Source organism: Sceloporus occidentalis, unplaced genomic scaffold (genome assembly GCF_023333645.1).
Source record: "Sceloporus occidentalis isolate IW3139 unplaced genomic scaffold, rSceOcc1.0.p SCAF_4, whole genome shotgun sequence".
Taxonomy (NCBI): domain Eukaryota; kingdom Metazoa; phylum Chordata; class Lepidosauria; order Squamata; family Phrynosomatidae; genus Sceloporus; species Sceloporus occidentalis.
Window position 1 is genome coordinate 202710020 of NW_028316984.1, and position 26675 is coordinate 202736694.

The 26675-nt window shown below is 42.5% G+C and overlaps 1 protein-coding gene across 2 annotated transcripts in view; it reads left to right on the top strand.

Annotated features, from left to right (window-relative positions):
• The window catches only part of MDGA2 (MAM domain containing glycosylphosphatidylinositol anchor 2), a 515550-nt gene that overhangs the window by 273131 nt on the left and 215744 nt on the right, over nt 1–26675 (top strand). For both annotated transcript variants that reach the window (XM_089522969.1, XM_089522970.1), the window contains exon 6: nt 15160–15429. In XM_089522969.1, coding sequence (XP_089379095.1) covers nt 15160–15429 — 270 coding nt within the window. The remainder of the gene's footprint in view (nt 1–15159; nt 15430–26675) is intronic.

The following is a 26675-nucleotide window of genomic DNA, read 5'->3' on the forward strand; positions in this document are numbered from 1 at the left end:
ATGGTGTCATATAGAATAACTTAATCAAGGTTTGCTTTTTGGAATTTATATATTTTTGGAATATTTTCAAGGCATGAATTGTCTTGAATCAGTGGCTAAAGAGTTAGGAGCCTTGGTGGCGCAGTAGTTAAATGCCTGTACTGCAGCCACTCACTCAAAACCATAACGTTGCAAGTTCAATACCAGCAAAAAGGCTCAAGCTTGACTCAGCCTGGCATCCTTCTAAGGGCACTAAAATGAGTACCCAGATTATTGGGGGCAATTAGCGTACACTTTGTAAACCGCTTAGGGAGTGCTCAAGAGCACTGATAAGCGGTATAGAAATGTACCATGCACCCTTCTTTTACGCGGGGGATCCGTTCTGGACCCCCCCCCCACGTAAAAAAACAGTGTGTATATTTGAGCTTGAGCACACACGCCATTGTTTCTTCCGGCATGTGCCACCACTTCTTCCGGAGCTGCTTTCAGTGTATATTGTGTCTGCATATGATGTGGGCGCACTGTACTTGCTATTGCTTGCTCTTGCTTGCTAGGGCTGAGAAGCTGTGGATATGGACGGTTGGCTGTATACAGGAAAATAATGGACATATGAACTAGAATTGGAACAATTAGACTCCGAGATACACTGGTTATTATATATACAGCTTAAGGAAAGATTTTAAATGGATGTTAATTTGGAAGATATTGAAGATGAAGAAAATGAATTTGATGATATTATAAAGAATGCACAAAACTTAAAGGAAAACCACTGGAAAATGGAGACGATATTTGACCCCAGCAAAAGTTGCAAAAATGTATAAAACAGACTCAAATAACTGCTGGAAATGTAAACAGAAAGTTGGATCTTGGTTTCATGTGTGATGGCACTGTTCTAAGATGGTTAATAAAATAGACCCCAATTACTGGAGAGTACTACTGTATATGGTCTCTGCTGCTAGACTTTTAATAGCAAAAAAGTGGAAGGGCCCTGAGATATCTACATTAGAGGACTGGCTTGTGAAACTGTTAGAAATGCAAGAAATGGACAGGCTGGCAGCTATTATAAATCAGAAAGATGTAGCGTTGGTTGATAAGGAATGGTCACCCATAACTGATTTTTGCAACAAATTGTGGAACTGAGAGCAAGGGGAACTAGAGGGAGTGCAATGGATACTGTAATAAAAGGTCGATGTATACATTACAAGAACTGGGTAAGAATATTACCCGGTTCTCATCTTGAAAGAAGGTGAGGATTTGTAATGGAAACCTCTCTTAGATGCTGGGTGCTACAACTCAGCCTTGGATGGTAGCGGTGTCTCCTTCTATGGAGGTTTTTAAACAGAAGTTGGGTAGCCATCTGTCACAGAGAGGCTTTGATTGTGTCTTCCTGCATGGCAGAAGTGGGTTGGACTGGATGCCCTCTTGGGGTCTCTTCCAACCCTAGGATTCTATGATCCTATGATCTGGGTGACAAAAGTGCATTACAGGAGCAAATGTAGAAGATGGTTCAAAATAACAATGGAGCATTGGTGGCGCAGTGATTCAATGCCTGTACTGCAGCCACTCACTCACAAACCACAAGGTTATGAGTTCAATACCAGCCAGGAGCTCAGGGTTGATTCCGTGGGTCGCTAAAATGAATACCCAGCTTGTTGGGGGCAACTGGCTTACATGTTGTAATAAGCGGCATAGGAATGTACTTGCTGTTGGTATTGCTGTCAAGGTAGTTGCGCCTGGACCAGAGTAGCAAATTCTAGATCTGAGTGACTAAACACAAGGATCGCAACAGCTTTCAGTCGTAATGGAAAGAATATTCATTTTCTAACTAAGTCCTCCAACATTCAAGAGCTTGGAAGGATAACACAGAGCTGAGAATTTTGCAGGTTTTTACAACCCAGTTTTCACAAATCCCAGTGTTTCAGGAAAAATATTATTCTCAGATTTGCTTGTTTGGTTTAGTTTGGTTAAAGCAGATGTTTGTTTGTTTGTTTGTTTGTTTGTTTGTTTGTTTTGCAGTGCCCTGTTAAAACCTAGCCATTTCTGGAACAGTTTTTGCATGAAATTGGGAGGTGGGGGAGAGTTTGTACCTCAGTCCTGATGTATTGGAAACTTTGCTATCTAGTAACATAACTACTGAATATGGACATTGCAAAATGCCTCACCTCTGTTTCTCACACTGAAAAAAGTGCACTAGAGCTGTATCCACACTGCAGAAAAAACCCAGTTTGACCCCACTTTAACTGCCATGGCTCAAGGCAATGGAATCATGGGAATTGTAGTTTGTTGTGGCACCAGAGTTTTTTAAATGACAATCCGCTAATACTCACATGCATACTGTATATATACAGTTGGCCCTCCGCATTTGCAGTTTTGACTTTTGTGGATTTGATTATTTGTGGTTTTGATTGATATGTTCTCTCTAGGAATCTCTAGGTCCTCCAGAGAAATTCTGTGGGAAGTTGACATTTGTAGTGCATTTGTAGGTCCAACCTCTGGCAGATGTTGACCATAGAGTTGTGTTGGAAGACCTAGAAATTCCTAGAGAGGTGTTTTCTCAGGTCAAAAAAGATTGGGTATTTTTTTCACGTTTTACTACTTTCACGGGGGTCCTAACTCCAGTCAATGTGGCGGGCCAACTGTATATCTATCTCTCTATCTCTCTATCTATGCATCAGTCTGTCTATATGTGTTGGACCCCTCCCTACTTGACAGTCCTTGGCGGCTGTTGGAGCGGTGGCTTCACACTCATTTGACAAAATGCATTGCAGGTGGATTAAGCAAATCTCGCCATTGAGATGGTGGCAGCCCTTGTAACAAGCGACACAATACGGCTGTTAGATGCTGACGGGTTCCTTAAGGAAGGATGATCCCTGGCAATCTCCGTGCCTTAGCGGTGTGGCACCGTGTAATGAAATCACGCCGTAAGCTGGCCTCTTTTTCCATGTTGTTTTATCTCCCTTTGCAAAGGTCTGGACTGCAATGGTTGTGTTGCCTCTTAATCTCTCCATTAAGGGCCCGTCTGTTTTGTCTATCGCGTTTTGAATGGGTGGGAGGAGGGAAATTCTCTTTCAGTGTCAATGGATTAAAGAATTATCTGGCTCGAGGTGTGTGTGTGTGTGTGTGTGTGTTTGTACATGGATGCGATGTATAAATGATTTCTTTAGCGTGCATAACAAGAAGTTGTGTTGGCTCTCAGGGTGCCTGTAATCCTCAGATAAGGAAGACAGGGCTTCTAATAAGCAGAAGTGAGCGATAAAATGGGATGGGTTTCAACATGGCCAAAACCCAACAACAGCAATGCAAATGATTGGTTTGTTTTGGGCGTTTGGCAAACGATGACAAAAGCGTATTTGCCACTGATCAGGAGCCCAGATAATGTGCTTTTCCGACTATTTCAGGAGTGAGGAAAGTGTGGTCCATGAATCTGATGTAGACCCTAGCCTAGCCTTCTGTGCGTCTTTGTGGCAGGATACTCCAAAGCCCATAAGGCCTTCTTCCCCCAATAAAAATATACAGGTTGAGTCTCCCTTATCTTAAATTCTGAAATCCAAAATACCCCCCAAATCCCAAATTATTCACCTGGGTGGCTGAGATAGTGACATCTTTGCTTTCTTATGTTCCACTATATATAAATTTTGTGTCATACACAAAATTATTAAGAGTATTGTGTGTGCCATTGCCTTCAGGCTGTTGTATAAGTTGTATACAAAATATGAATGAGTTTTTTGTTCAGAACTACAAATCCCAGAATTCCATACGATGGAGCCGTGGTGGTTAAAGTGGTGTCAAACTGCATTATTTCTGTAGCATAGATGCAGCCCCTGTTTCTTAAATTATTGTAAGCCTCCTTGGGTCTCATTTTGGGACAAAATTGTAAGTGCAATATATATATATATATATATATATATATATATATATATATATATATGCGCCACTGTTTTGACAAAGCTGTCTGCCTGCTTTCCCTGTGCCTTGGTTCTGAGTAGGACGGAGAGTTAGCAATTCAACCATTGGGAAACAGAGAGTGAGCAAGCCTAGAAGCTCTGTGTTCAAATCTCACCTTGCATTTGGGTAGACTCCAGCCAGTCACTCCTTTGTTCACTCAGCCACCGGTCTTGAATAGAACAAGGGAAAAGAAGGGAGAGAAGGAGTTTTTCCGTACCTTTAAGACTAAGTGTTTAATGGGTTTCAGCTTTGAAATTATTTTTTATGCTTTTAAATTGTTGAAATTGATTTTATGATATTCTCAGAGAGAACGCTATAGACAAAGATTTTTTAAAAATAAAATCAATGAATAAGTGGTTGATTTATTACAGCCTCGGCTTTCATGGAGTTCAGTCTACTTCTTCAGATACACATATACAGTCACAGGTATAGTGATTTGAGCATTGGTCGATGAGTTTGGAGACCAAGGTTTGATTCCCCTCTCAGCATGGAGACCCACTGGATAACCTTGGGTGAGTCACACTCTCAGCCCCAGAAAATGCCACAATGGATTCGTCTTAGGGTTGCCCTATGTCAGAAATGGCTTAGAAGGCACAGTAACAACAATATTTATTTAGCAACTGAAAAGGCAATAAAGTTGGATAAAGTGGGGTGCGGTAGAAAAAGAGGGAGACCACATCACAGGTGGACTGATCCAATCAAGGAAGCCATGAGTTTGCAAGACCTGAACTGGACAGTAGATGCGCTGAGTTTGCAAGACCAGAGCTGGACAGTGGATGACCCATTCATGTCTAAGTGTTCATCTCCACAGTAGAGGTAATGTGGTTTGATACCATCCTCTGTAGCTTCATCCTATGGAACCCCAGGGTTTGTAATTTTGCAAGATCTTTAGCCTCTCTGCCAAAACATGCCAGTGCCTCGCAAAACTACAAATCCTATTATTCTGTAGGATGCAGCCATGGCAGTTACAAATTGTGTCAGACTGCGTTATTTCGACAGTGTAGATACAACCCAAGATGACTTCATGACAAATAACAACAAATACTTGCTATTATGCAGTTATGGGGTGAAGGCACAGTTTTAATAGTATGCAAAAAGATGAAAATTGCAACCTTGGCCATAAACCCTCAAAGAGCGGTGTAAGGGAATCTTTTCTGTGAAAAGAGATGAAATGGGAGAGGGGTTGAGGCATGTCAGAATTCTGCCCCCCCCCCCACCAGAAATGTAGCATTTCAAAGACTAAAGGCTTGGTTTGAGCACTTGCGGCTTTGACTTTTGCAGATTTGATTATAGTGCGCCCTTGGCCACGCAGGCCACAAGGGGCGGCGCGTCCCATTCAGATGAATGGGGCATGTGCCCATGGCGTGCACATGCTGCTGCTCCGCTGCATGCACGAGCCCCATTCACTTGAATGGGACTTAAGCATGCACAGTATTTGGCTTACGCGGGGGATCCGTTCCAGACATACACACACCCCGCGTAAGCCAAATACTGTGCATGCTTAAGTCCCATTCAAGTGAATGGGGCTCGTGCATGCAGCGGAGCAGCAGCATGCGCACGCCATGGGCACATGCCCCATTCATCTGAATGGGACGCGCCGCCCCTTGTGGCCTGCGTGGCTTTGCATGTAAGCTCAAAGCTGTGTATAGCGCACCCGCGTATAATGCGGGCACACTGTATTTGCAGATTTGATGAATATGTTCTCTCTAGCAATTGCTATGTCCTCCAGATAGATTTTGCAGGATGTTGACCATAGAGTTGCACTGGAGGACCTAGAGATTCCTAAAGAAAAGCATTTGTAGGTCCTCCAGCATGATTCTGTGGTCATATTCTGCCATAGCTTGACCATAGAGTTATGCTAGAGGTAATGCCCTCCTTTTACCTCCCTGTAGCTTCTGCCCCACATCTAAGCAGAAGATCCGTTCCTCCTGAGGTCTCGCTATATTCCTTGTTAACCCTTGCCATCTTGTGCTTTAAAAACTGTCTGGAATATGGGGATAATAATGCCAAGTGGACATTATAGGGATGTTGTACAGATTAGTGATGTATGAATCTGAGATAATCCAGATTATCCTACATTTCTGCAGGTCAGAAAACTGCAGAGATTTCTTTCTTGATTCTTCCCCTTCCCCCAATAATGGCAGATTTGGGGCAGAATATACAGAATCATACACATTTTTTCCACACGGCAAATTCTTAATTAAACTACTTTCATGCATCTTAAAAAAAGAGGAGGGGAGAGAAAGAAGAAAAAGAATGGAGCAGCACCTTTAAAACTGATTAGTATTTTATTTTTTGCATGAGTTTTTGTGGCTTAAACTCACATCTTTGGATGCAGTGCAAAGGGAGATTAAAGCCTCAAGTATTTTAGCTCTGTCTTTTGAAAATTGTTATAACTCACCTTGAATCTCATTGTGAGAGAAAAGCAGGATGTAAAGCCTGAAATAAATAAATATCTACTGCATCTGAAAAAGGAGGTTTGTTTGCATGAAAATTTGGATTAAAATAAAAACATTTAGTCTTAAAGGTGATGCCACATTCCTTTTTCCCTCCCCCTTCCTTCCTCCTTTTTATGCCGCAAGAGATGAACACAGCTGCTTGTTTGAAAATTTGCATGCTGTGGTCAATGCAACGATCTGCTACTTTTCCTTTCCCTGGCTTACACTTCTGCCATCATCATCATCATCATCATCATCATCATCATCCATCGCATTCAGAAAGAATGCAGTATTTTCGGATATATGTAGACACGCACCAAAATACACCGATTACTGTGTTCTCTTCCACCCTCCACAGTTCTAGCATAGTTATATTGACTTTAACTGCTATGAATGCATCCTACAGACTACAGGGATTTATACTTTGGCGAGTTATCTAGTGTTCTCTTGCAGAGAATCATTAAATACTTAGAGGTGAAACAGATAGGCCCAAAGGAGAAGCCAGAGGCCGCTCCATCCCCAATCTCTCCAGGACTAGAAGTGGGCTCCTTCTGCAGACCCATTTGGGCCGCTGGCATGAGTGGATTAAATCTGCTCCTTTGGCTGGTGACTTTGGGCCTCCTTAGCCAGTCTCAGAGCAGCTTTTTGCTGTTTTGGGGGTGTGCATCGTCAAAATGCCACAACCCCAAAGCAGCCAGACTTGTCTGTTTTGGGCCTTAGAATTCAAAGACATAGCCTTGCTAGTCCTGAAAATCAGCCTGCAAAGACTAAAGACTTTGAGAGTAATTGAAAGAGAGAAGTTGTTAGCCTGAGCTTTTGCAGACCTGGCCCTACTTCCTTCATATTTGGTGGAGTGGAGCCCAGGGACAGACCTAGAGGGCAGTCTCTGTGTGAAAATGGCCATAGGGATGTAACACTGTGTGGGGTTTTGGTGTGGAGATGAGGTGACACGTTCAGTTTTAATTATGGTGGCTGGGGGACAAGGGCAGGAGGAAGGATGTTGCCTGAAGCATTGGAATTTCTATGTTCTCTAGGAGTATTGGCTACCAACTTTTCTCTTTCAATTAGTCTTGAAGGGTGCTGCAAGATCCTTTGGGTGCTTAAATACTTGGAATCACACAATCTTAGCATTGGAAGGATCCACAAAGATAGGATGACAGTATTTCCTTGAGACAAAAATGGGATATTGGGATGGCAAAAACAGGATGGGGTTGTATAGTACAGTCAGCTCTTCTTTTACACGGATGTGTTATACACAGATTCAAGCATACACGGCTTGAAAATGTTCAAAAAAAGTATACATTTCAAATATCAAACCTTGATTTTCCATTTTTATAAGGGACACCATTTTGCTATGTGATTATATCTAATGGGACTTGAACATCCATGGATTTTGTTATCCGCGGGGGATCTTGTAACCAAAACCCAGCAGATAACAAGGGTCCACTGTATTCCGTATTCATGAAAGAGTAAGACAATAGCAAATGTTTTATTGCATGAACATATTGAGCTAACAATTACTTTTCAGTGACGGAACGCATACAAAATGTAGGTAGACGCGGGGGGGGGATTCGTGTATTTCACCATGATCGTACCATTAATATTTCTCTGACGAAGTAGTCATACATGGCAAATTTCGGTCTTTCAACACCTTATCATAAAACTTCTCACACTCCAGGACACAATTTTGTTTTGTTTTGCTTTTTTTTTGGCAACCATGATTTCAAATCGCTTTTGCAACCTAACAAGGCATTATTCTTGAAAGCGGGACAAAATTGACATTTATGTTAAAAAACGGCATGATTTGGAAATGGGGGGGGGGGACTGGCATTATCCCTTTTAAAATGGTATGTATGGTCAGCCTACACCAGAGTCATCTAGTTCAACTCTCCGCCATGCAGGCAAAAATGAAACTATGGGCCTGGACAGACAGGCCACAATAAAAACTGCTTTGGGTCACTTTGGAGGTATGCTGTTTAAATGCTGCATGCGTCCTAGGAGGCTGGAGGCCATGTCAAAACCATGCTCCGGTCCTAAGGACTAGAGAGCAGCTTTGGCGCAGCTTCTGGTCTCTTAAGATGTGTGTGTCATTTGAACAGAATACCTCCAATGTGACTTGAAGCAACTTTATTTTGGCCTGTCTGTTCGGACTCTAGAAGGAATTGCAAATGCCACTGTTTCATAGGAGGAAGCCCTGGCAGTGGAAGTGGGATCTGTGTCCCAGCATAATATCGCTCAAGCACTAGAAAGCTTCTAGAGGCCTGTTTAAAAGCAATGTATTAGTGTTCATTATAATTGCAGTAAATCAATATCCTTATTGATGTCTTCCAATAATCCTAGCCTCTCGTTTAGCAGCCTGCCTTTGGGCAAAGAGGCTAAGTAAACAGTCAGCCACAGTTGTGGGATGATGCTGTGGACCGCCATTTGGACTTTGCATTCAGACCGCTTGCTAAGTCCTGGCGGCGTGGGAGTCTGGAGGGTTTTAAAGTGGCTTTCAGGTGTCTTTTTAAAGCTGTAAATATGGCTGCTTCCCAAATGGCCCTCTTTCTCTCTCTCTCCAGGAATCATCTCTTTCAGGAACGCTTGATATAAAATCTCTAATGGAGGTATAAATTAGCCCTGAGCTGGCAGATGGAGATATGCTAGTGCTCTGCAAATGAATCTCAGCAGGGTCTTGCTCCTGAGATTTGCCTCTTTTTAGGGTGTAGCTCCTGAAAGCATACACTGCATTTTTCTAAAAAGAAAATGAAAGAGTTAAAGTAAGTTTTGTGTGTGTGTGTGTGTGTGTGTGTGTGTGTGTTGAATCCAGACACAACTGAAGGTGCAGGAACACAGTTAAGGCTGCAATGTTGTATGCATCTATTGGATGTTGAGTCCCATTGAGTTCAGGGGGGACTCATGGACTCCATTGTGAGGATTGAAAGACAATTTTTTTTTAAACATGGCCAAGAAACATGAATTAGCAAACCTTGAGGAGGAGAATCCTGGACTGATGAAAATCTTCACAGTTCAGGATTTATACTCTACATATCTTTATCTTTATCTATATATACACAGAACAGGTTTGTATATATGGGAAATAACATTTTCTGTCCCCCCCAAAAAATATTTCTATGTGGAAATATTATTTTCAGTGCATAAAATCAACATAAAGCACTGTTACCTGAACACATTTGCACACCACACACAAACCTTGCACAGAGTAAGTCACCAATGTGGACATTTTATGCTGAATCTCATTTTTGGGGGGAAGGTCAGGATAGAAAATATAAATAAATGGGAATAAATATGTTTTTTAAAAATGGGAAACAGAATTTTGTGCATAGAAAATAATACAAAGGCAGGGTTGCAGGGCTTGTGTTCTTAGCTTCGAGGTCCCTGCTTTCTTTTTCCTGTATGGCTATTTAGCTTTAAATGGAATATAGACTTCTAATAAGGAAAACATTATAAAAGTAAAAAAAGGGACTGCCCTCTCTAAAAGAGAAGCTTGATGGGAATTGCAGTCAAACAGAGGAGATTGATGGGAATCGCAGCCAAACAGAGAAGATTGATGGGAATTGCAGTCAAACAGAAAAGATTGATGGGAATTGCAGTCAAACAGCCTCTCCGCACACGCACACACTTTCTCTAGAACTTCTCTTTTTCTTTCTGAGAAGTTGAATGTTGAAATGCTATTTTCCATATAGAAAATGATGTTTTCCTGCAAAGAAAATACTGCTTTCTATGCATATCAACCATGTGCAAATTTTACGTAGAACAAATCCCCAATTTCAGCTTTCATCTTGTGCAGAAAACATTTTCTGTGCAAGAATTAATAGTTGTGCATTGAAATATTATTTTCCATGTAGAAAATGCTGATTCCTATACAGAAAATGCTGTTCTCTGCACAAAACCTATGAATTTTGCACAGAACAAGTCCTGAATCACAAATAGCATCCTCTTTCGAGAGGATGGCAAAATGTTAACGGGACAGAGAAAAGGCAGAATTACTCAACACCTTCTTTGCCTCAGTCTTCTCAGAAAAGGCAAAGGGTGCTCAACCTGAGGATAATGGAGCAGAGGACAGAATAGGGGAATTTCAGCACAGAATAAGTAAAGAGATAGTAGAGGAACACCTTGTTAATCTAAATGAATTTAAGTCTCCGGGACCAGATGAACTCCATCCAAGGGTATTAAAAGAACTGGCAAAAGTAATATCGGAGCCATTGGCAATAATCTTTGAGAACTCCTGGAGAACAGGAGAGATCCCAGCAGACTGGAGGAGGGCAAACGTTGTCCCCATCTTCAAAAAGGGGAAAAAAGAGGATCCCAACAATTATCGTCCAGTTAGTCTGACATCAGTTCTAGGAAAGATTCTGGAGCAGATCATTAAACAGAGAGTCTGTGAACATCTAGAAGGCAATGCCATAATCACAAAAAGTCAACATGGGTTTCAGAGAAACAAGTCATGCCAGACAAATCTAATCTCTTTCTTTGATAAAATTACAGCTTGTTAGATGAAGGGAATGCTGTGGAAATAGTATATCCTGATTTCAGTAAGGCGTTTGACAAGGTTTCCCATGACATTGGGAAAATGTGGGCTAGACAAAGGAACTGTTAAATGGATCTGTAATTGGTTGACCGGCCGAACCCAAAGGGTGCTCAGCAATGGCTCCTTTTCATCCTGGAGAGAAGTGACCAGTGGGGTCCCACAGGGCTCTGTCCTGGGCCCAGTGTTATTCAACATCTTTATCAATGACCTGGATGACAGAATTGGGAGCATACTTATCAAATTTGCAGATGACACCAAATTAGGGGGAATAGCTAATACCCCAGAGGACAGGATCAAGATTCAAAATGACCTGAATAGACTAGAAAGCTGGGCCAAAGCTAACAAAATGAAATTCAACACAGAGAAATGTAAGGTATTGCACTTAGGGCAGAAAAATAAAATGCACAGATATAGGATGGGTGACACCTGGCTGAATGAAACTACATGTGAAAGGGATCTAGGAGTCCAAGTAGACCACAAGTTGAACATGAGTGAACAGTGTGATGCGGCAGCTAAAAAGGCCAATGCTATTTTAGGCTGCATCAATAGAAGTATAGTGTCTAGATCAAGAGAAGTAATAGTGCCACTGTATTCTGCTTTGGTCAGGCCCCACCTAGAATATTGTGTCCAGTTCTGGGCGCCACAATTCAGAAAGGACATTGAGAAACTGGAGCGTGTCCAAAGGAGGGCGACAAAAATGGTGAAGGGTCTGGAAACCATGCCCTATGAGGAACGACTTAGGGAGCTGGGGATGTTTAGCCTGGAGAAAAGAAGGTTAAGAGGTGATATGATAGCCCTGTTTAAATATTTGAAAGGATGTCATATTGAGGAGGAACAAGCTTGTTTTCTGCTGCTCCAGAGAACAGGACCCGGAACAATGGATGCAAGCTACAGGAAAAGAGATTCCATCTCAACATTAGGAGGAACTTCCTGACAGTAAGGGCTGTTCGACAGTGGAATGCACTCCCTCGGAGGGTGATTGAGTCTCTTTCCTTGGAGGTCTTTAAACAGAGGCTGGATGGCCATCTGTCAGGGATGCTTTGATTTGGATTTCCTGCATGGCAGAATGGGGTTGGACTGGATGGCCCTGGTGGTCTCTTCCAACTCTACGATTCTATGATTCTAAAAGGAAACTGACATGGTTTTCCAAGATTTTCTTGCATTCTTGAAATTACTTGCTGCTACTTTAAAGAAGAAACTTAATAAAGAATTATATCATAGACATTGGACAGAAATTTGGGAAACAAATCCTTCATGAAAGGTTGAGAGGGCTGGATAGGTTTGGCCTGGGGAAATGAAGACAGGCATTTGGGGTGTCAGACTGTTGTTGTTGTGTCCAAGGAATCAAATTTAAACTCCATTAGCAGCACAAAAAGGAAACTCCTTTGAGATCCAGGTTGTGTCTGTCCTGTGAGAGGTTTAACCGAGAACAATAACACCATCTTGACAAAATGTAGGCCTGGGACTCCAACACTGTCATTTTTTCTCCTTTCTCCTGTATGATTTTTATCACCTTTGCCTGATGAAGAAGCCAGTGGAGCTTCGAAAGCTTGCAACATGCATTTTGTGCATTTTGGTTGGTCCAATAAAGGTATCACTGTTTTGTGGATTTGGGATGTTATTGTACTTTGTTATATGGCCAACATGGCTACCCCTGGATATGTTTTCCAATGGATGGGCAAAGGTTTTCTTGTGTGTGTGTTGTGGGCAGGAATCACTATTACGGATTGGCTTGAGAAAGGTGTGTGTGTATAATTTAATTTAAACAAGGGGGAGGGAAAGCAAACACAAAATATGTGTATATATTGTCGCCATCGATCCCAACTCTACAGTCTCTTCCAACCCTATGATTCTATGATATTTTAAAACCTTTAATTCACTTCCATTTTCCCATCTTTGAGACTTGAGTCTGAGTAAATGTCTGAGCTAATTTCTCCTTATCTCTCAAGGAGGTTGGGATGTAGATACCCAATGTAGCCCACACTTCTCCAAGTCTTGCAACACAATTCTAGGCAGTTGAAACATATTGGACTATTTGTCACACCAAATGACTCCAAAATGGGCAAAAATACTCAAACCAGAACCCCCATTTGCTGAAATTTCCAAACCTATATCAGCCAGAATGATGACAGGAGGTGACGTCACATCACTCCCATTTGTCATTTCTGGCTGATTTATAGCCAAAAAAGGTGGTATTTTTGGCAGATGGACAAGCAGATATAGTCCGTATAAGAATAAGTCTGGAAACCACCAAGCCCTATGAGGAGCGACTTAGGGAGCTGGGGATGTTTAGCCTAGAGAAGTAATGGTTAAGGGGCGGTATGATTTATATGATATGACAGAACATTGTGGAAATATTTGGAAGGCGTAGTTGATAAAAGATGAGAATTGAAGAGAAGTGTAGTGCAAATAGAAGTGCAAACAGCTTAGTATATCTATCACACGGAACTGTTGTAATATACAGTAGAAACACGAAGAAGTTTCCAGAAGTCAATATAATAATATAAGGATCAAGTTCCAGGGAATGAGGGGAACTGTATGACGTTTACTGTGTAGTGTTATCTGTGCTAGACTAAGATTTGTTTTGTATTGTTTGAAAGTACTTGGTTATTTATTGGTTTGTAAATTTATATGATGTGTGATATGTGGTTTTTTTACAAGCAAATAAAAAGAAAAGAAAAGAGGTGAAATGATAGCCATGTTTACATATTTGAAGGGTTGCCATATTAAGGATGGAGCAAGTTTGTTTTCTGCTGCTCCAGAGACTAGGACCCGGAGCAATGGATGCAAGCTCCAGGAAAAGAGATTCCAGCTCAACTTTAGGATGAACTTCCTGACAGTGAGGGCTGTTCGACAGTGGAATGCACTCCTTCCTCGGAGGGTGATAGAGTCTCCTTCCTTGGAGGTCTTTAAACAGAGGCTGGATGGCCATCTGTCAGGGATGCTTTGATTTGGATTTCCTGCATGGCAGGGGTTTGGACTGGATGGCCCTTGAGCTCTCTTCCAACTCTATGACTCTATCATAGATGGGAGGATTGGTCCCTGGCCCCTGCAGATTTTCCCACCCTTGGATTAAAACTGGGAGTAGATTCACTGTATCACTGATATGAAAGCAACCAATGAGTGAGATCCATGTTTGAACCTTGAAAAAAATATATCAAAAGCCTTCTCCGGTCATTTGAAATGTCCAAGGTTTTTTGCCTAAAGGTCTAAAATCATTCAAAACGCCCTTGAAGGATGCTTTAGGCAGAAATTAATACCCCTTCTATCTCTTGGAGTGTCTCTGTGTACATTTGCAAAACAATTGATCTGCAACTCGCCAGAACATGGCCACATGTCCGCTTAGGCTATTAGAGGTTGAAAAGGAAACTTCGGGCCAATTTGGGAGCACCTGCTGGGCCAAAACATCTAAGGCAATTTAAAAGGAGCCTGAAGGGAGGCAGGGAGGGATTTTCTGGTGTGCAATAAGCTGAAAGCAAAGGCAAAGATTTCTCTTTGGGCGATATATCCCAGGCTGCAGAAGGGAAGCCAAAAGAAATTAAAAGAAAGAAAGAAAGTCCGAAACATTTCTGGTCCGAAGCATTTTGAATAATGATGGAGCTGCAACCGATATCGATTTCTCTCACTATTTTGAGAGGAACTGCCAAGGAACATGGAGGTATTTGGACTTGCTAAGGAGAAGTGCAGCTTTTGGGTGATATGTGAGGGTAAATTGGCCCTTGGTCCTCACACAGTTGCACACCTCTGATCTAGGCCAGTCCCTTGATGCCTGTGTGGGCAACCTAGTGCTAAAGCACTAGCTCACTTCATTGGAAACCTCCAATGAAAGGAAGGCCACTACCTTCCAAAGATCTTGGGGCAAGTCAAGGCATTTCTTGGCGAGGGATAATGGGACTCCAACTAATCAGAAGGGCAACATAGGGAGAGTCTACATTTAATTACAGAGACATAGGTTGCATCTACACTAGAAATAATGCAGTTTGACACCATTTTAAGATCTTTCTCCTATGGGGTCTTGGGAGTTGTAGTTTTACAACGTCTCTAGCCTTCTCTGCCAAAGGGTGCTGGTGCCTCATAAAGCTACAAATCCCAGTATTCTATAGGAGGGAGCCATGACAGATACAATGGTGTCAAACTGCATTATTTCAATAGTGTTAATGTCCTCAAAGTTCTGTTCTTGTAGCTGCTGATGCTGCAATGATCTTCTTACCAGTTACCTAGAGCTGCAGTTGACATCCCTGTTCCCTGTGCTTTCTCTCTCCATAGCATCTCCCTCTATCAAGCTCTTGGTGGACGATCCCATTGTGGTGAACCCTGGGGAGGCCATCACTTTGGCATGTGTCACAACAGGGGGAGAACCACTTCCGGTTCTAACCTGGATGCGGTCTGTTGGAGCGCTGCCTGAGAAATCAGTTCTGAAGGGCGGGACGCTAACCATCCCCGCAATCACCTCTGAGGATGCCAGTACCTACAGCTGCATCGCCAACAACAACGTGGGGAATCCAGCAAAAAAGTCCACCAACATCATTGTCCGAGGTAAGAGCTGTTTGGGATCGTGACCATCGTATCAGCCCCATTCACTGGAATTCTGTTGGTGTATTGTGTATGTGTAATTTCCCCTATGGAAGCAGAATGTCTGCATTTAGGTCAAAGATATGGAATTGGAGTTATACATCAGGTGATACTGTGCACATGCTGCACATCATGGTGCTCATGCACTAATAATATTTATTTATTTATTTATTTATTTCCTGCCTCTTCCAATGGACCAAGTTCACTCAACCAGTATTATTATTATTATTATTATTATTATTATTATTATTTATATAGCACTGTAGATTTGCACAGCACTGTACATAAAACAATAAATATAAGAGTAAACCTGCCTGTGCCATACAATCTAAGAGATAATAGGATAATACATATAAAATACATAACAATACAGGAAATGGTACAATAAACAGGCAACAAAAGAACAAAAGTTTTCTGTGTGCTAACAGCAAAACTTTGTTTCAGTAACCAAAGAAGTTAACAGCTTGACTTCTGTAACAGAACTACTATAATCCCCACATAATGCACACGCACTCCATAACTTTGTGGGCTTTTCCCTCATTCACTTATACTTGAAAACCTTCCCACATCTCCTCCTACTCTTCTGGACTCAGGTTCTTCTCAGACTGATGCCAATACTGACCTTGTTGAACATCAGTACCAACGCAATCCCCTATGCAACTGTTCACTACTCAGCCGGGCAAGAGTTTTCTCTTGTAAAACCAGCATGTATCCCATCATGTGTCACAAACAAACCTCTCATAAATGCTATGTATGGTTCTATAATCCCGTTTTAAACATGTGAAAACAACCTTTCCATTTAAAACACAGTAGCTTAATAGAAGGAAATGGGAAAAATAAAAACAGTAGTAAACTATCTCTATGCCGGGATCCCCCAGAATCCTATCACAAGACAGGGAACGGCAACAGATTAATCCCAGAATGCAGTTAAAAGAACACTTAAAACTAATATATATATATATAAAGAGTATATAAAACCAATACATGTTAAAAACAATCAGTGCAGGCTTTAGAATTCATAATTTAAAAACCATAAGGGTAGGCCTGCTGGAAGAGAAAGGTCTTTACTGTGCTTTTCAACTCGGTGTATCCTGGTGATGAATCTCTTCTGGAAGGTCATTCCACAATCCAGAGGTGCCTAGAGAGAAAAATGTTATCCTCTGGCTGACTGAAGTAGATATCCCTCAGAAGAACTGAGTTTATGGGGTGGTTGTGCATTGCACCGTGTTGCCATTCACCACAGTGGTTGCATAACACAATGGATGTGTAATTCCACATGTAGAGGCTTATGGTGTGCAAACCCATGATCCTGGCTATCCAATTGGATTGGACTGGATTATTTTTTCCTTCATCCAAAATCCACCAAACAGCAATACCTTTATTGGACCAGCCAGAATGCACGATATATACATTGCAAGCTTTTGAAGCTCCGCTGGCTTCTTCATCAGGCAAGGTGTTAAAATATACAGGGAGGGGGGCGGAAATAAGGTGTTAGTCATAGGCCTACATTTTATTGTTGTTGTTCTCAGTTCAGATGGTATGGAGGGTTTATTCATACAGGCTGGCGCCTCCGCCTTCTGGCCATGTGATACTGGCAGATTCTCAAAGTCCAGCGAATTTAACTTCCATTTGCTACACAAAAAGATACTTCCTTTGCAATCCAGTATGTCTCCACCTTTGTGAGGCCACAGACCCAGAAAAGGTATCGCTGGTTGGTGGATTTTGGATGTTATTGGCCTTGGCTATATGGCCAACATGGCTACCCCTGGATGTGTTTTCTTTTCCTACGTGGCAGAGGTGACATGAAAATATATACTTAGGAATTCTTTGAAGATGTTCAGCCTCCAGCATTTGGATGGTGCCTGCTACAGAGATAAGGTTTTTCCATGAAAGTGCACTGTTGTGAGAGCCCCACAAGTAGTTTTATTATTGCTGCTTCTTGTGTTTGGACGTTTTAGATTCATCAAATGGCCCTGTTATATTTTTAAACTATGGCTACTACCATCCTGTCCGTGATTTATGCATGAGTAAGTTCTCTTATACATGATATTGTCCCCTTTTTCGGCCTGTCATAATATCCATATTTCAAAAAAATAAAAATCCATATTTCATTGGAGGATGTGGAAGCAGAATTGAACAGGTGCCATTGCTCTAATGCTCATTGTGCCTTGAGCACTGCACATAAGAATGTGTATGGTGCATGCAATTGCACAGTTCACTTTTTTGCACATTTGGTTGTACAACGTTTTAATTGTCTCGTAACTCCTTAAGTGTAAAATTACACTCTGCCTCTTTGAAGTGGGATCTTGGGCTGCAATCCCCATGTATTCCAGAACTGATAGAAATATCTAAGCACCTTGACGTACTCACTGTCCTTAAGGGTAATGCTACATGTCCTCCAATACCAGCCAACTTTTGTAAAGGCATTCTTGTTTGGAATAACAATGACTAAATGTATGCAAAGGGATCTTACAGGACCTTTGAGACTAACTGTGATGAAGAAGTTGTAGCGTCAGCTTTCATAGACTTGCTCGACTTCCTCAGATGCCCACGAAGGACCTTGATAATCAGACTGTATAAACAGCTATAGAAATGCAAAACCTTTGGCTGTGATAATGAGGTGATATTTTCAGCTTTAATTATCATGGTTCAGAGACAAAGGCAGGAGGAAAGATGTTGCCTAAGACCAAGGTGTGTGGAGGTCCATATGCTGATGGATTGGAGTTTATGAATATATTGCATTGTAATTCATATATTCACAAACTCCAATCCTTCAGCAGTGGGTTGAACAAAGGCAATGGTTTCCTAGCACACTACATATATCATAACAATGGAAGCTCTTAGCCAATTTCCTTTCCAGTTCCCAGCCTGCAGAGACCACATTCCAAAACTCCCTCCAACTATTTCATATTGACATCTATACACTGTAGCCACAGGCCATATTGTCATTCCTACTTTCTAGGCTGCAGCAAGAGAAGTATAGTGTCCCGATCCAGGGAAATAATAGTGCCATCTATTCTGCTTTGGTCAGGCCTCACCTGGACTAACATCGTGTCCAGTTCTGGGCACCATAATTCAAAAAGGACATTGAGAAGCCAGAGCATGTCCAGAGGAGGGCAACCAAAATGGTGAAGGGTCAAGAAACCAGAATGCCCTATGAGGTGAGCTGGATAGGTTTAGCCTAGGAAGAGAAGGTTAAGAGGTGATATGATAGCCCTATTTAAATATTTGAAGGGCTGTTACGTTGAGGATGGAGCAAGCTTGTTTTCTGCTGCTCTAGAGGATAGGACCCAGAGCAATGGATTCAAACTATAGGAAAAGGGATTCCACCTAAACATTAGGAAGAACTGTTGGATAATGGAGTGTGATGGAGTATCCTTCATTGGAGGCTGGATGGCCATCAGTCACAGGAAAGGCTTGGATTGTGGCTTCCTGCATGGCAGAATGGGGTTAGACTGAATGACTTTTAGGGTCTCTTCCAACTCTAGGATTCTACCTTTGTCCCTCAATGACCACCATTTGCTTCTTTTCCATATAATCCTGGTGCTGTCTTTCCCAATTACCTTGCCTAGAAGTGGGTTCCAATATTTGCAGAAACACAATATATACAGTTAACAAAGAGAAGCCATCAGATGCAGTGCTCTGAGAGCCTTTGCAATTGCTCTAGTAAGCCAGCACCTGAGATAACCTCCAAGCTACGGCTGGATAACTTCTTGATGGTTGCTTAGTATCCACCTAGAAGATTAATCTCCCCATACTGAGTAATTTATCTGAAACCATTTCTCTGTAATCCAATATAGCCATAACAGTGGAACACAATCCTCCTCCTTTTGTGGTGGGGGCTTTTAATAATAACCAGAAATTAATCAGACCTTGGGAGGGACTTCCAATGTCAACAAAAGCCTTGGCGTGATTATATTTTTGGCGGCTGCAGCATCTCTTTACACTTTATAATCCAGCATGTTATGGTCCTCCTCAGGCGGATGAGTTACAGAAGTGGTGGGAGTGAGTGATGCGCAGAGAGGGAACAAAATTCCCTTTAGGCTTAGCAAGTGGGATCTCCAACACAAAGAATATTCCTGTCCAGAATGCATGAAGATATTGCCATGATGGCTCTTGCAGATCTTAGAGTTACTTTTTGGACTACAGTTCCCAGAATCCAGTCGTGCTGCCTAAGAGATTATTTTAATCTGGAGCAATAATGCCTCTGCTCACAAGCTCAGCACTTTCAGGAAGATCCATTCTGTCTCCCCACAAGTTTGCTCCTACCCCAAATTCCCAGTCAACTTTCTGTGCCCACTGAACATGCTCAGACCTCACTGGATTAATGGGGAGGGGGTGTCTGCCTGTTTGGTTCCTCTATTTGTCTATTTGGTTCTCCTCCCCAATTTCTTTTTCCTACTGTGAATCTTGGGGTTCACCCAAGCTTTCCAATACTCCCTTCTTGGGAATTGATGGTGCTTTTGTGGTTTTGCAGAGACTGACACTTGAAGGACTGAGCTCTCTGTTGTTGTCATTATATTTATTTATTCCCCCCCCCCCCCACTCCCGAAATTGGGACTCAAAGCAGCTCACAATTTAAAAGAACAATACAGTTTAGAAACACAGAAGCAAGCATTAAAATAGAATCAAACTATTACAGCAGTGGAACCCGACCTTTTCTATGCCCCGCAACACTAGGAAATGTTTGATTAATGTTCACAAAAGTAATATCATATATAATAATTACATTTCTGAGTGAATTCATGTGACGGAGGTGTGTGTGAGCAGAGGCAATGGACAAGCTGAGAGGCCCCGAGGGGTCTAATAATAATAATAATAATAATAATAATAATAATAATAAGTATCCTGCCCCATCTGCACTAAGGCAATCGGAGTGGCTTACAGCATTAAAAATTATACATATCATATCCCCCAACCCTCCCTCCTTTGAAACAGAATTAAACATTTTACACTTTTACAACATGTTAAAAGAGAAATAGTAATTTAAACAAACAATAGATAAAAGCAAACAAACAAAAAAGAGAAGCGAAACAATACAATGTACGGAGTTGAGAGTTGATTTCAAGGTGGCTATGGAAGTACTTGTATAATGTTTCAATGTATTTTCTGAAACCATGGAAGGGTCATATCCCTAACATGGTGAAACGGAAACTCTTTTTTAGCTTTATGCAAATAAAATGTTTTATAAAAATACAAAAATAAAAATAAAAAAACAAACAACAGTAGACAAGCAAACAGCAAACGGGATCGATCCATTACTTCTCTGTTTGATGGCCAGGCATCTATTCAGGAAAGGCCTGTCAGAAGAGATCTGTCTTAACAGCTTTTTTAAAGCTGTCTAAGGTGGTTATACAGTGCGCCCGCATTATACGCGGCTTTGAGCATATGTGCAAAGCTGTGCGGGAGCATGCAGGGTGCGAGGGGCAGCGTCTCCCATTTAGATGAATCGGGCATGTGCCCGTGGTGTGCGTGTGCTGCTGCACCACCACATGAACGAGCCCCATTCACTTGAATGGGGCTTCAGCATGTGCGGTATTTGGCTTATGCGGGGGGGGGGGGGTCCGGAACAGATCCCCCGCACAAGCCAAGAGCGCACTGTATGACGGATCTCATCTGGCAGCCATTCCATAGTCTGGGAGTGATAGCTGAAAAGGTCCTCTGAGCAGTTGTAGATAACCTGATTTGTATTGGTTGTAGCAGATTTCTCCCAGTGGACCTAAGTATGTGAGGTGGATTATATGGAAGAAGGCAATCCCAGAGATATTTGGGAACCAAGGTATTTAGGGCTTTAAAGGTAATAACCAACACCTTGTACTAGGACCGGAAACTCATGGGCAGCCAGTGAAGAGATCTTAAAATTGGGTTGGTGGAACATTGTGAAATAGAAGAGATTCAGGAAAGGGAGAAAAAAGGGTCCAAAGCTCACCTGCTGTCCATAGGCCACATTGTGCCAACCTGTATTGCCAATAGATGAAAGCACCCTGGTTGCATGTGGTGGAGGAAGATGACACACCACCCATATAGCTCATCTTGACTGAAACATGGAAGCTGTCCATGTGGCAGTTGAACTCAATCCCCCTTAGTTTCATTCCCATTTTGAAGTCTGATGAGAGGAGGCTGCTGTATGAGACAAATGAAATCGATGGGAGATAGATTCTGAAAGGCAAAAGCCATGTTTGTTCATCCCAATACTTCTCTTTATAAAGCAGGGTGTCTGCCAAATTCTGCCTGAAATAGATTATCCCACTTGTTAGTTTACGTTCATTTGGTTTATTAAATTGATGCATCTCTTCTCACACCTGATCAAAAGGGTCCTGAAGCCATTTACAAAAGGAAAAACAGCAGCCAACGCAACCTGTAATAACATGTCATTTGTCCTTGGGCTCAAGAAGACTTGCTGCACTTTGCAGTGTTTAGGGATTAAATGAATGTTTGGAAATATTTTGAGTAGTGAATGTTGGGAAATCCTGATGAGGAGAAACTTGGACTGATCTTCACAGGGCTTCTTCTGTGCAAAATGTGCATGTCATTGTGCAGAAAGAGCCCTTTCCTGCACAGATAGCAGCATTTTTAGTGCATAAAATAATATTTCTGTGCAAAAATTATTCTTTTCTGTTCAGAGACTTCTGTCTCCTGTGTAGGAAATGCTGTTTTTATTGCAGAAAACACTGCATGTGAATTTTGCACAGATGTATATCCTGAATTGTGAATAGTCTTCAAAACCAGTTTTCAACCAGTGGGAAGGAAATTGCTAAAATTGCTTTCTTTGAGAACAAAAAGAAGTACAGCTGCCCCTCCATTTGCGTGGACTTCAGATCCGCGACCCTCGCTTACTCACAAGGAGCAAGTGGAGGGGGTTAAAATGGGGCTCACATCTGCAGTCACTCATGGGCACACCCCCTCATTCAAGCCTATGAAGCTTGAATATCTGGGAGTTTCCATTTCCGTGGGGGGGTGTCTGGAACAGATCCCCGCGAAAACGGCTGGCTGATTATAGACTCCTAGCAGTGCTTCCTTCAAGGTGGCCTCTTTGGAGGTTTTTAAACAGAGGCTGGATGGCCATCTGTTGGGGGTGTTTTGATTGTGAGTTCCTGCATGGCAAAAAAGGGTTGGACTGGGTGGCCCTTGGGGTCTCTTCTAATTCTATGATTCTATTATGGTCCTGCCAAAATAAATCCAAAGCTACACCTTCCCCTTTTAATCTCTAGTCAGAAGCTCAACAGGGAACTGCCAGAACCTTTTGATCTCTACTAATTCCTCCTCCCCCCCCCCCCCCAGTGTAGAATGACTTCAGTTTTTGAACCAAGAAAAGAGGTATTGTCATCATCATCATCTGAGATTTTCTGGAAGCTAGAAATACACACACACACACACACACACACACACACACACACAGAGAGAGAGAGAGAGACTCTGGCTCTCCTTGGATACAGATTTCATGAGTCATGGCATAATAAACTAACCTTCTCGCATATTTATTCATAGCAACTCAAGCCTGGGAGCCTCATGAGAGTGAACAAAATATAATTAAAATTCTATCTTGATTTAGCAGAGGGGGGGCACTCTCTGCATCACCCAAATGAATTCCTCAGATGATGAGAAGCTGGGGAAGGAAATGAAAATGCCACAGAACTCGGATAAACTCAGCTGCATCCCCGAAGCCTCAAAGTGGGGAGCAAGGAATGACTTGCGCTGGCATGCTTCTTCTTTTATTTCACACATCAGTCCACTTCCCTGAGCTTAGGCAGGCTGCCTGCACTGAAAATAAACACACGTACAGCTCAAAACCACACGTTTCCATACAGAAACAACATTTAGATGGGAAAACAAGAAATACTGTACCATGTTTTCAGTGGTGCACTGGCTTGCTACCTTGCGGCTATGAATTTCTTTTCTCACTTACATCGTTCCTTCTCATGTATTTTTAGGGGAAAAGAGCTGTGCAGTTGGAAGGTATTCAAAAGGCACAGGTATCCAAAATCCACAGCCAAAACACTCCTGGGATGTGGCCATAGAAAGGAATTCTGGGTGCCGCGTAGGAATCCACAACTAAGACACCTCTTAGAGATGCCCGTTCAACCTCTGTTTAAAGATCTTTAAAGAGGGGGAGCCCACCCCCCTCCACTGGTAAACCGCTCTTACAGTAAAAAACAAAAAGGGTCTTTCTAATGCCTAGGTGGAATCTCTTTTTGTTTCTTGTCATTTTAATCCATTTTATTGTGTTCTAGCCTCTGGAGCAGCAGAAAACAAGCTTGCTCCATCTTCTTCACCTGTATATTGCATCTAAATATATTACATCTCTACATAACATCTAAATATATCTCACTATCCTATCACTCCTTAACCTTCTCTTCTGCAGGCTAAACATACCCAGCTCCCTAATTTGCTCCTCAGAGGGCTGTTGGTTTCCAAACCAGAAGAGCCATCCCTTGCTCTCACTGTCTCTCCTTTTCTTTGCCCTTCCCACCATATGTCCTTCCTTCTTGCCTGTGCCCAAGGAACTGTGGGACATGTACCTCACGATACTATCCAGTGATTCCCAAACTTTGGTCCTCCAGGTGGTTTGGATTTCAACTTTCAGAAGCCCTACCCAGGTTGATCAGCATTCAGGAATTCTGGGTGTTGCAGTCCAAAACATCTGGAGGACCAAAGTTTGGGAGCCACTGCACTAGACCCTGTGTCCAGGAAAGCAGCCAAATGGCTGATCAAGCCAGCCTAGCTCTCAAACAAACAAACCCCCAGATAGCAGAATCAGTGCAAGCAACACAGTCTTGGAGATTCAAGGCAGTATCAGCAGAAGGATTACCAAAAGAGTTGTCAGACAGTCCGAGATTCAAGGTAGCAGATAGGTAGGTCAATAGGGCAGTCCAAGGACAAGGTTTCTGGATAATCAAGATAGTCAGCAATCTAGGAAACAAGGATTTGTTCCAAGTAGCCACAGGAGCCAGAGACAAAGTCTTTCCTAAAGAAAAAGCAGATGACCACTGGCAAAGAGCCACACATGCTCCAGCTGCCTAAATAGGCAAGCAGCAGGCCTTCAGGTGTGTCTGATCACAAACACGCTTCTGATAAAGCCTCTGTGATCTTCAAAGGCCCTTTCTTTTGGCTTGACGCTCCCTGAAGGTAGGCACACTGCCCAGATCCTCCTCCATGTCCACAGCCTCATCCCCAGGCAGACTTGGCTGCTGAACCTCTGGAGGGGCCAAAGACTCTGCTCCAGCAGAGCTAGGGCCAGCCTCAGGCTCCCCAATTACAGGTTCAGGTCCCAGGGGCTCTGACTCATCCTCTGAATCCTCCGAGTCGTCCTCCAGGCTGGGCATGACACCATGCCAAATCTATCAGTCTTGCACAGCACTTGTTTAGCTACACGAGACCACTCTCAATGCATTGTAGAGAAAGGCCTAAAGCAGGAACTGGCCCAGAGAGTCAAATGTTCCTTGATATTGCTCTAATGCTTGTAATGGACTCTAGCAAATTGCACAAGATGTAGGTGATAGATATGAGGAAATAGGTTTCTATAAATAAGCTCAGGCATGGTCTTTAGTTTATTTCCATCTCCCCAACAGACACATAGTAATTGGGTTTGCGTAGCTGGGCTGGACCTCTGCATTCATCTGGATCTTGGGGGCATGGCAAGGTTTTCCATTGCATTGCCCCCACCCAGGCTGAAGAGACCCTGATTTGCTATATACAACACAACTTTCTCCTCATCGTGGATCATAGAATCATAGAATTGTAGAGTTGGAAGAGACCCCAAGGGCCATGCAGTCCAACCCCCTTCTTCTGCCATGGAGGAACTCTCAATCAAAGCATCCCTGACAGATGGCCATCCAGCCTCTGCTTAAAGACCTTCAGGGAAGGAGACTCCACTACACTCCAAGGGAGTTTGTTCCACTGTCGATCAGCCCTTACTGTCAGCAAGTTCCTCTTAATGGTGAGGTGGAATCATAATATTATAGAACTGAAAGGGATCCCAAGGGCCATCCAGTCCCAATCCCCTTTTACCATGCAGGAATTCACCATCAAAGCCCTGCCTGTGACAGATGGCCATCCAGCCTCTCTTTAAAAAGCTCCAAGGAAGGAGACCCCACCAACTTCCAAGGCAGTGTCTTCCACTGTCAAACTAGTTTCTTCAATCCTCAGTATGACATCCCTTCAAATATCTAAACATGGCTCTCATTTCACATCATAATCTTCCCTTCTTCAGGCTAAACATAGGAGCTTGGCGGTTTCCATACCTTTCACCATTTTGGTCACCCTCCTCTGGACACACTCCATCTTGTCCATATCTCTCTTGAATTATAGTGACTTACAGGGCCACAATGATTTACTAGGGTATCTTCAAATCCAGGAAACCGATTAGCCAATTACATTTCTGTTGCTAATGGTGCTGATTTTTTAATTACCGGTCTTATTTCCCTTTGACTCCCCCCCCCCCCCCATATGACCAAGAAGGGAAATGGCCTCTGCCTACATTGAGATTGCTCCAGACCATCTCCAATGACGACAGAAATAACACCAGGCAAAATGTAGGCCTGTGATTCGGACATCACCACTTTTCTTCTTCTGTATAACTTTTAATGCCTTCGACTGATAAAGAAGCCAGCTTCGAAAGTGTGCATGATGTATTTTCTGCATTTTTGTTGGCCACTCTTTTATGGACTTTATTATAAAGCATGTCCTTTATTTGAGGGTTGGAAAGCTTGTCTCTTATAACACTGTGTGCATCCTTGCACAATACTCATGTGTATCATGTGAAAACAAGTTGTGATGCACATGTGTACCTCTGCACATTGATGCTGCACACAGAGCTCCATTTCTGCTACCTTGGACTGTAGATGACTGTTTTGCATTGGACAAAAACTTCCAGCTCTTTCTGTTAGGGAACATACACATATGTAAGTCACCAAAAGGCTTCTGGATAGGTTGTGTTATCAGCTGATAACACACACACACACCCCAGCGCCACAGAGTGATCAATGCAGTTATTGAGAAGATTGCATCATAATAGCACATTGTTTTGTTCTCTTGAAATTGATAGGCCAACAAATAGAAAGAGAGACCCTTTAGGGTTTTGCAAAATGTGTAGGATCTACATGTATTGGGGGCAGTTATGCTGGTTCCATTCTCATTCTTATTGTCTCCCTCCCCCAGTTGTTGAGGGTGATTGTCTTCTGCAGGAAACCTCCAACATTCATAGAGGTCCG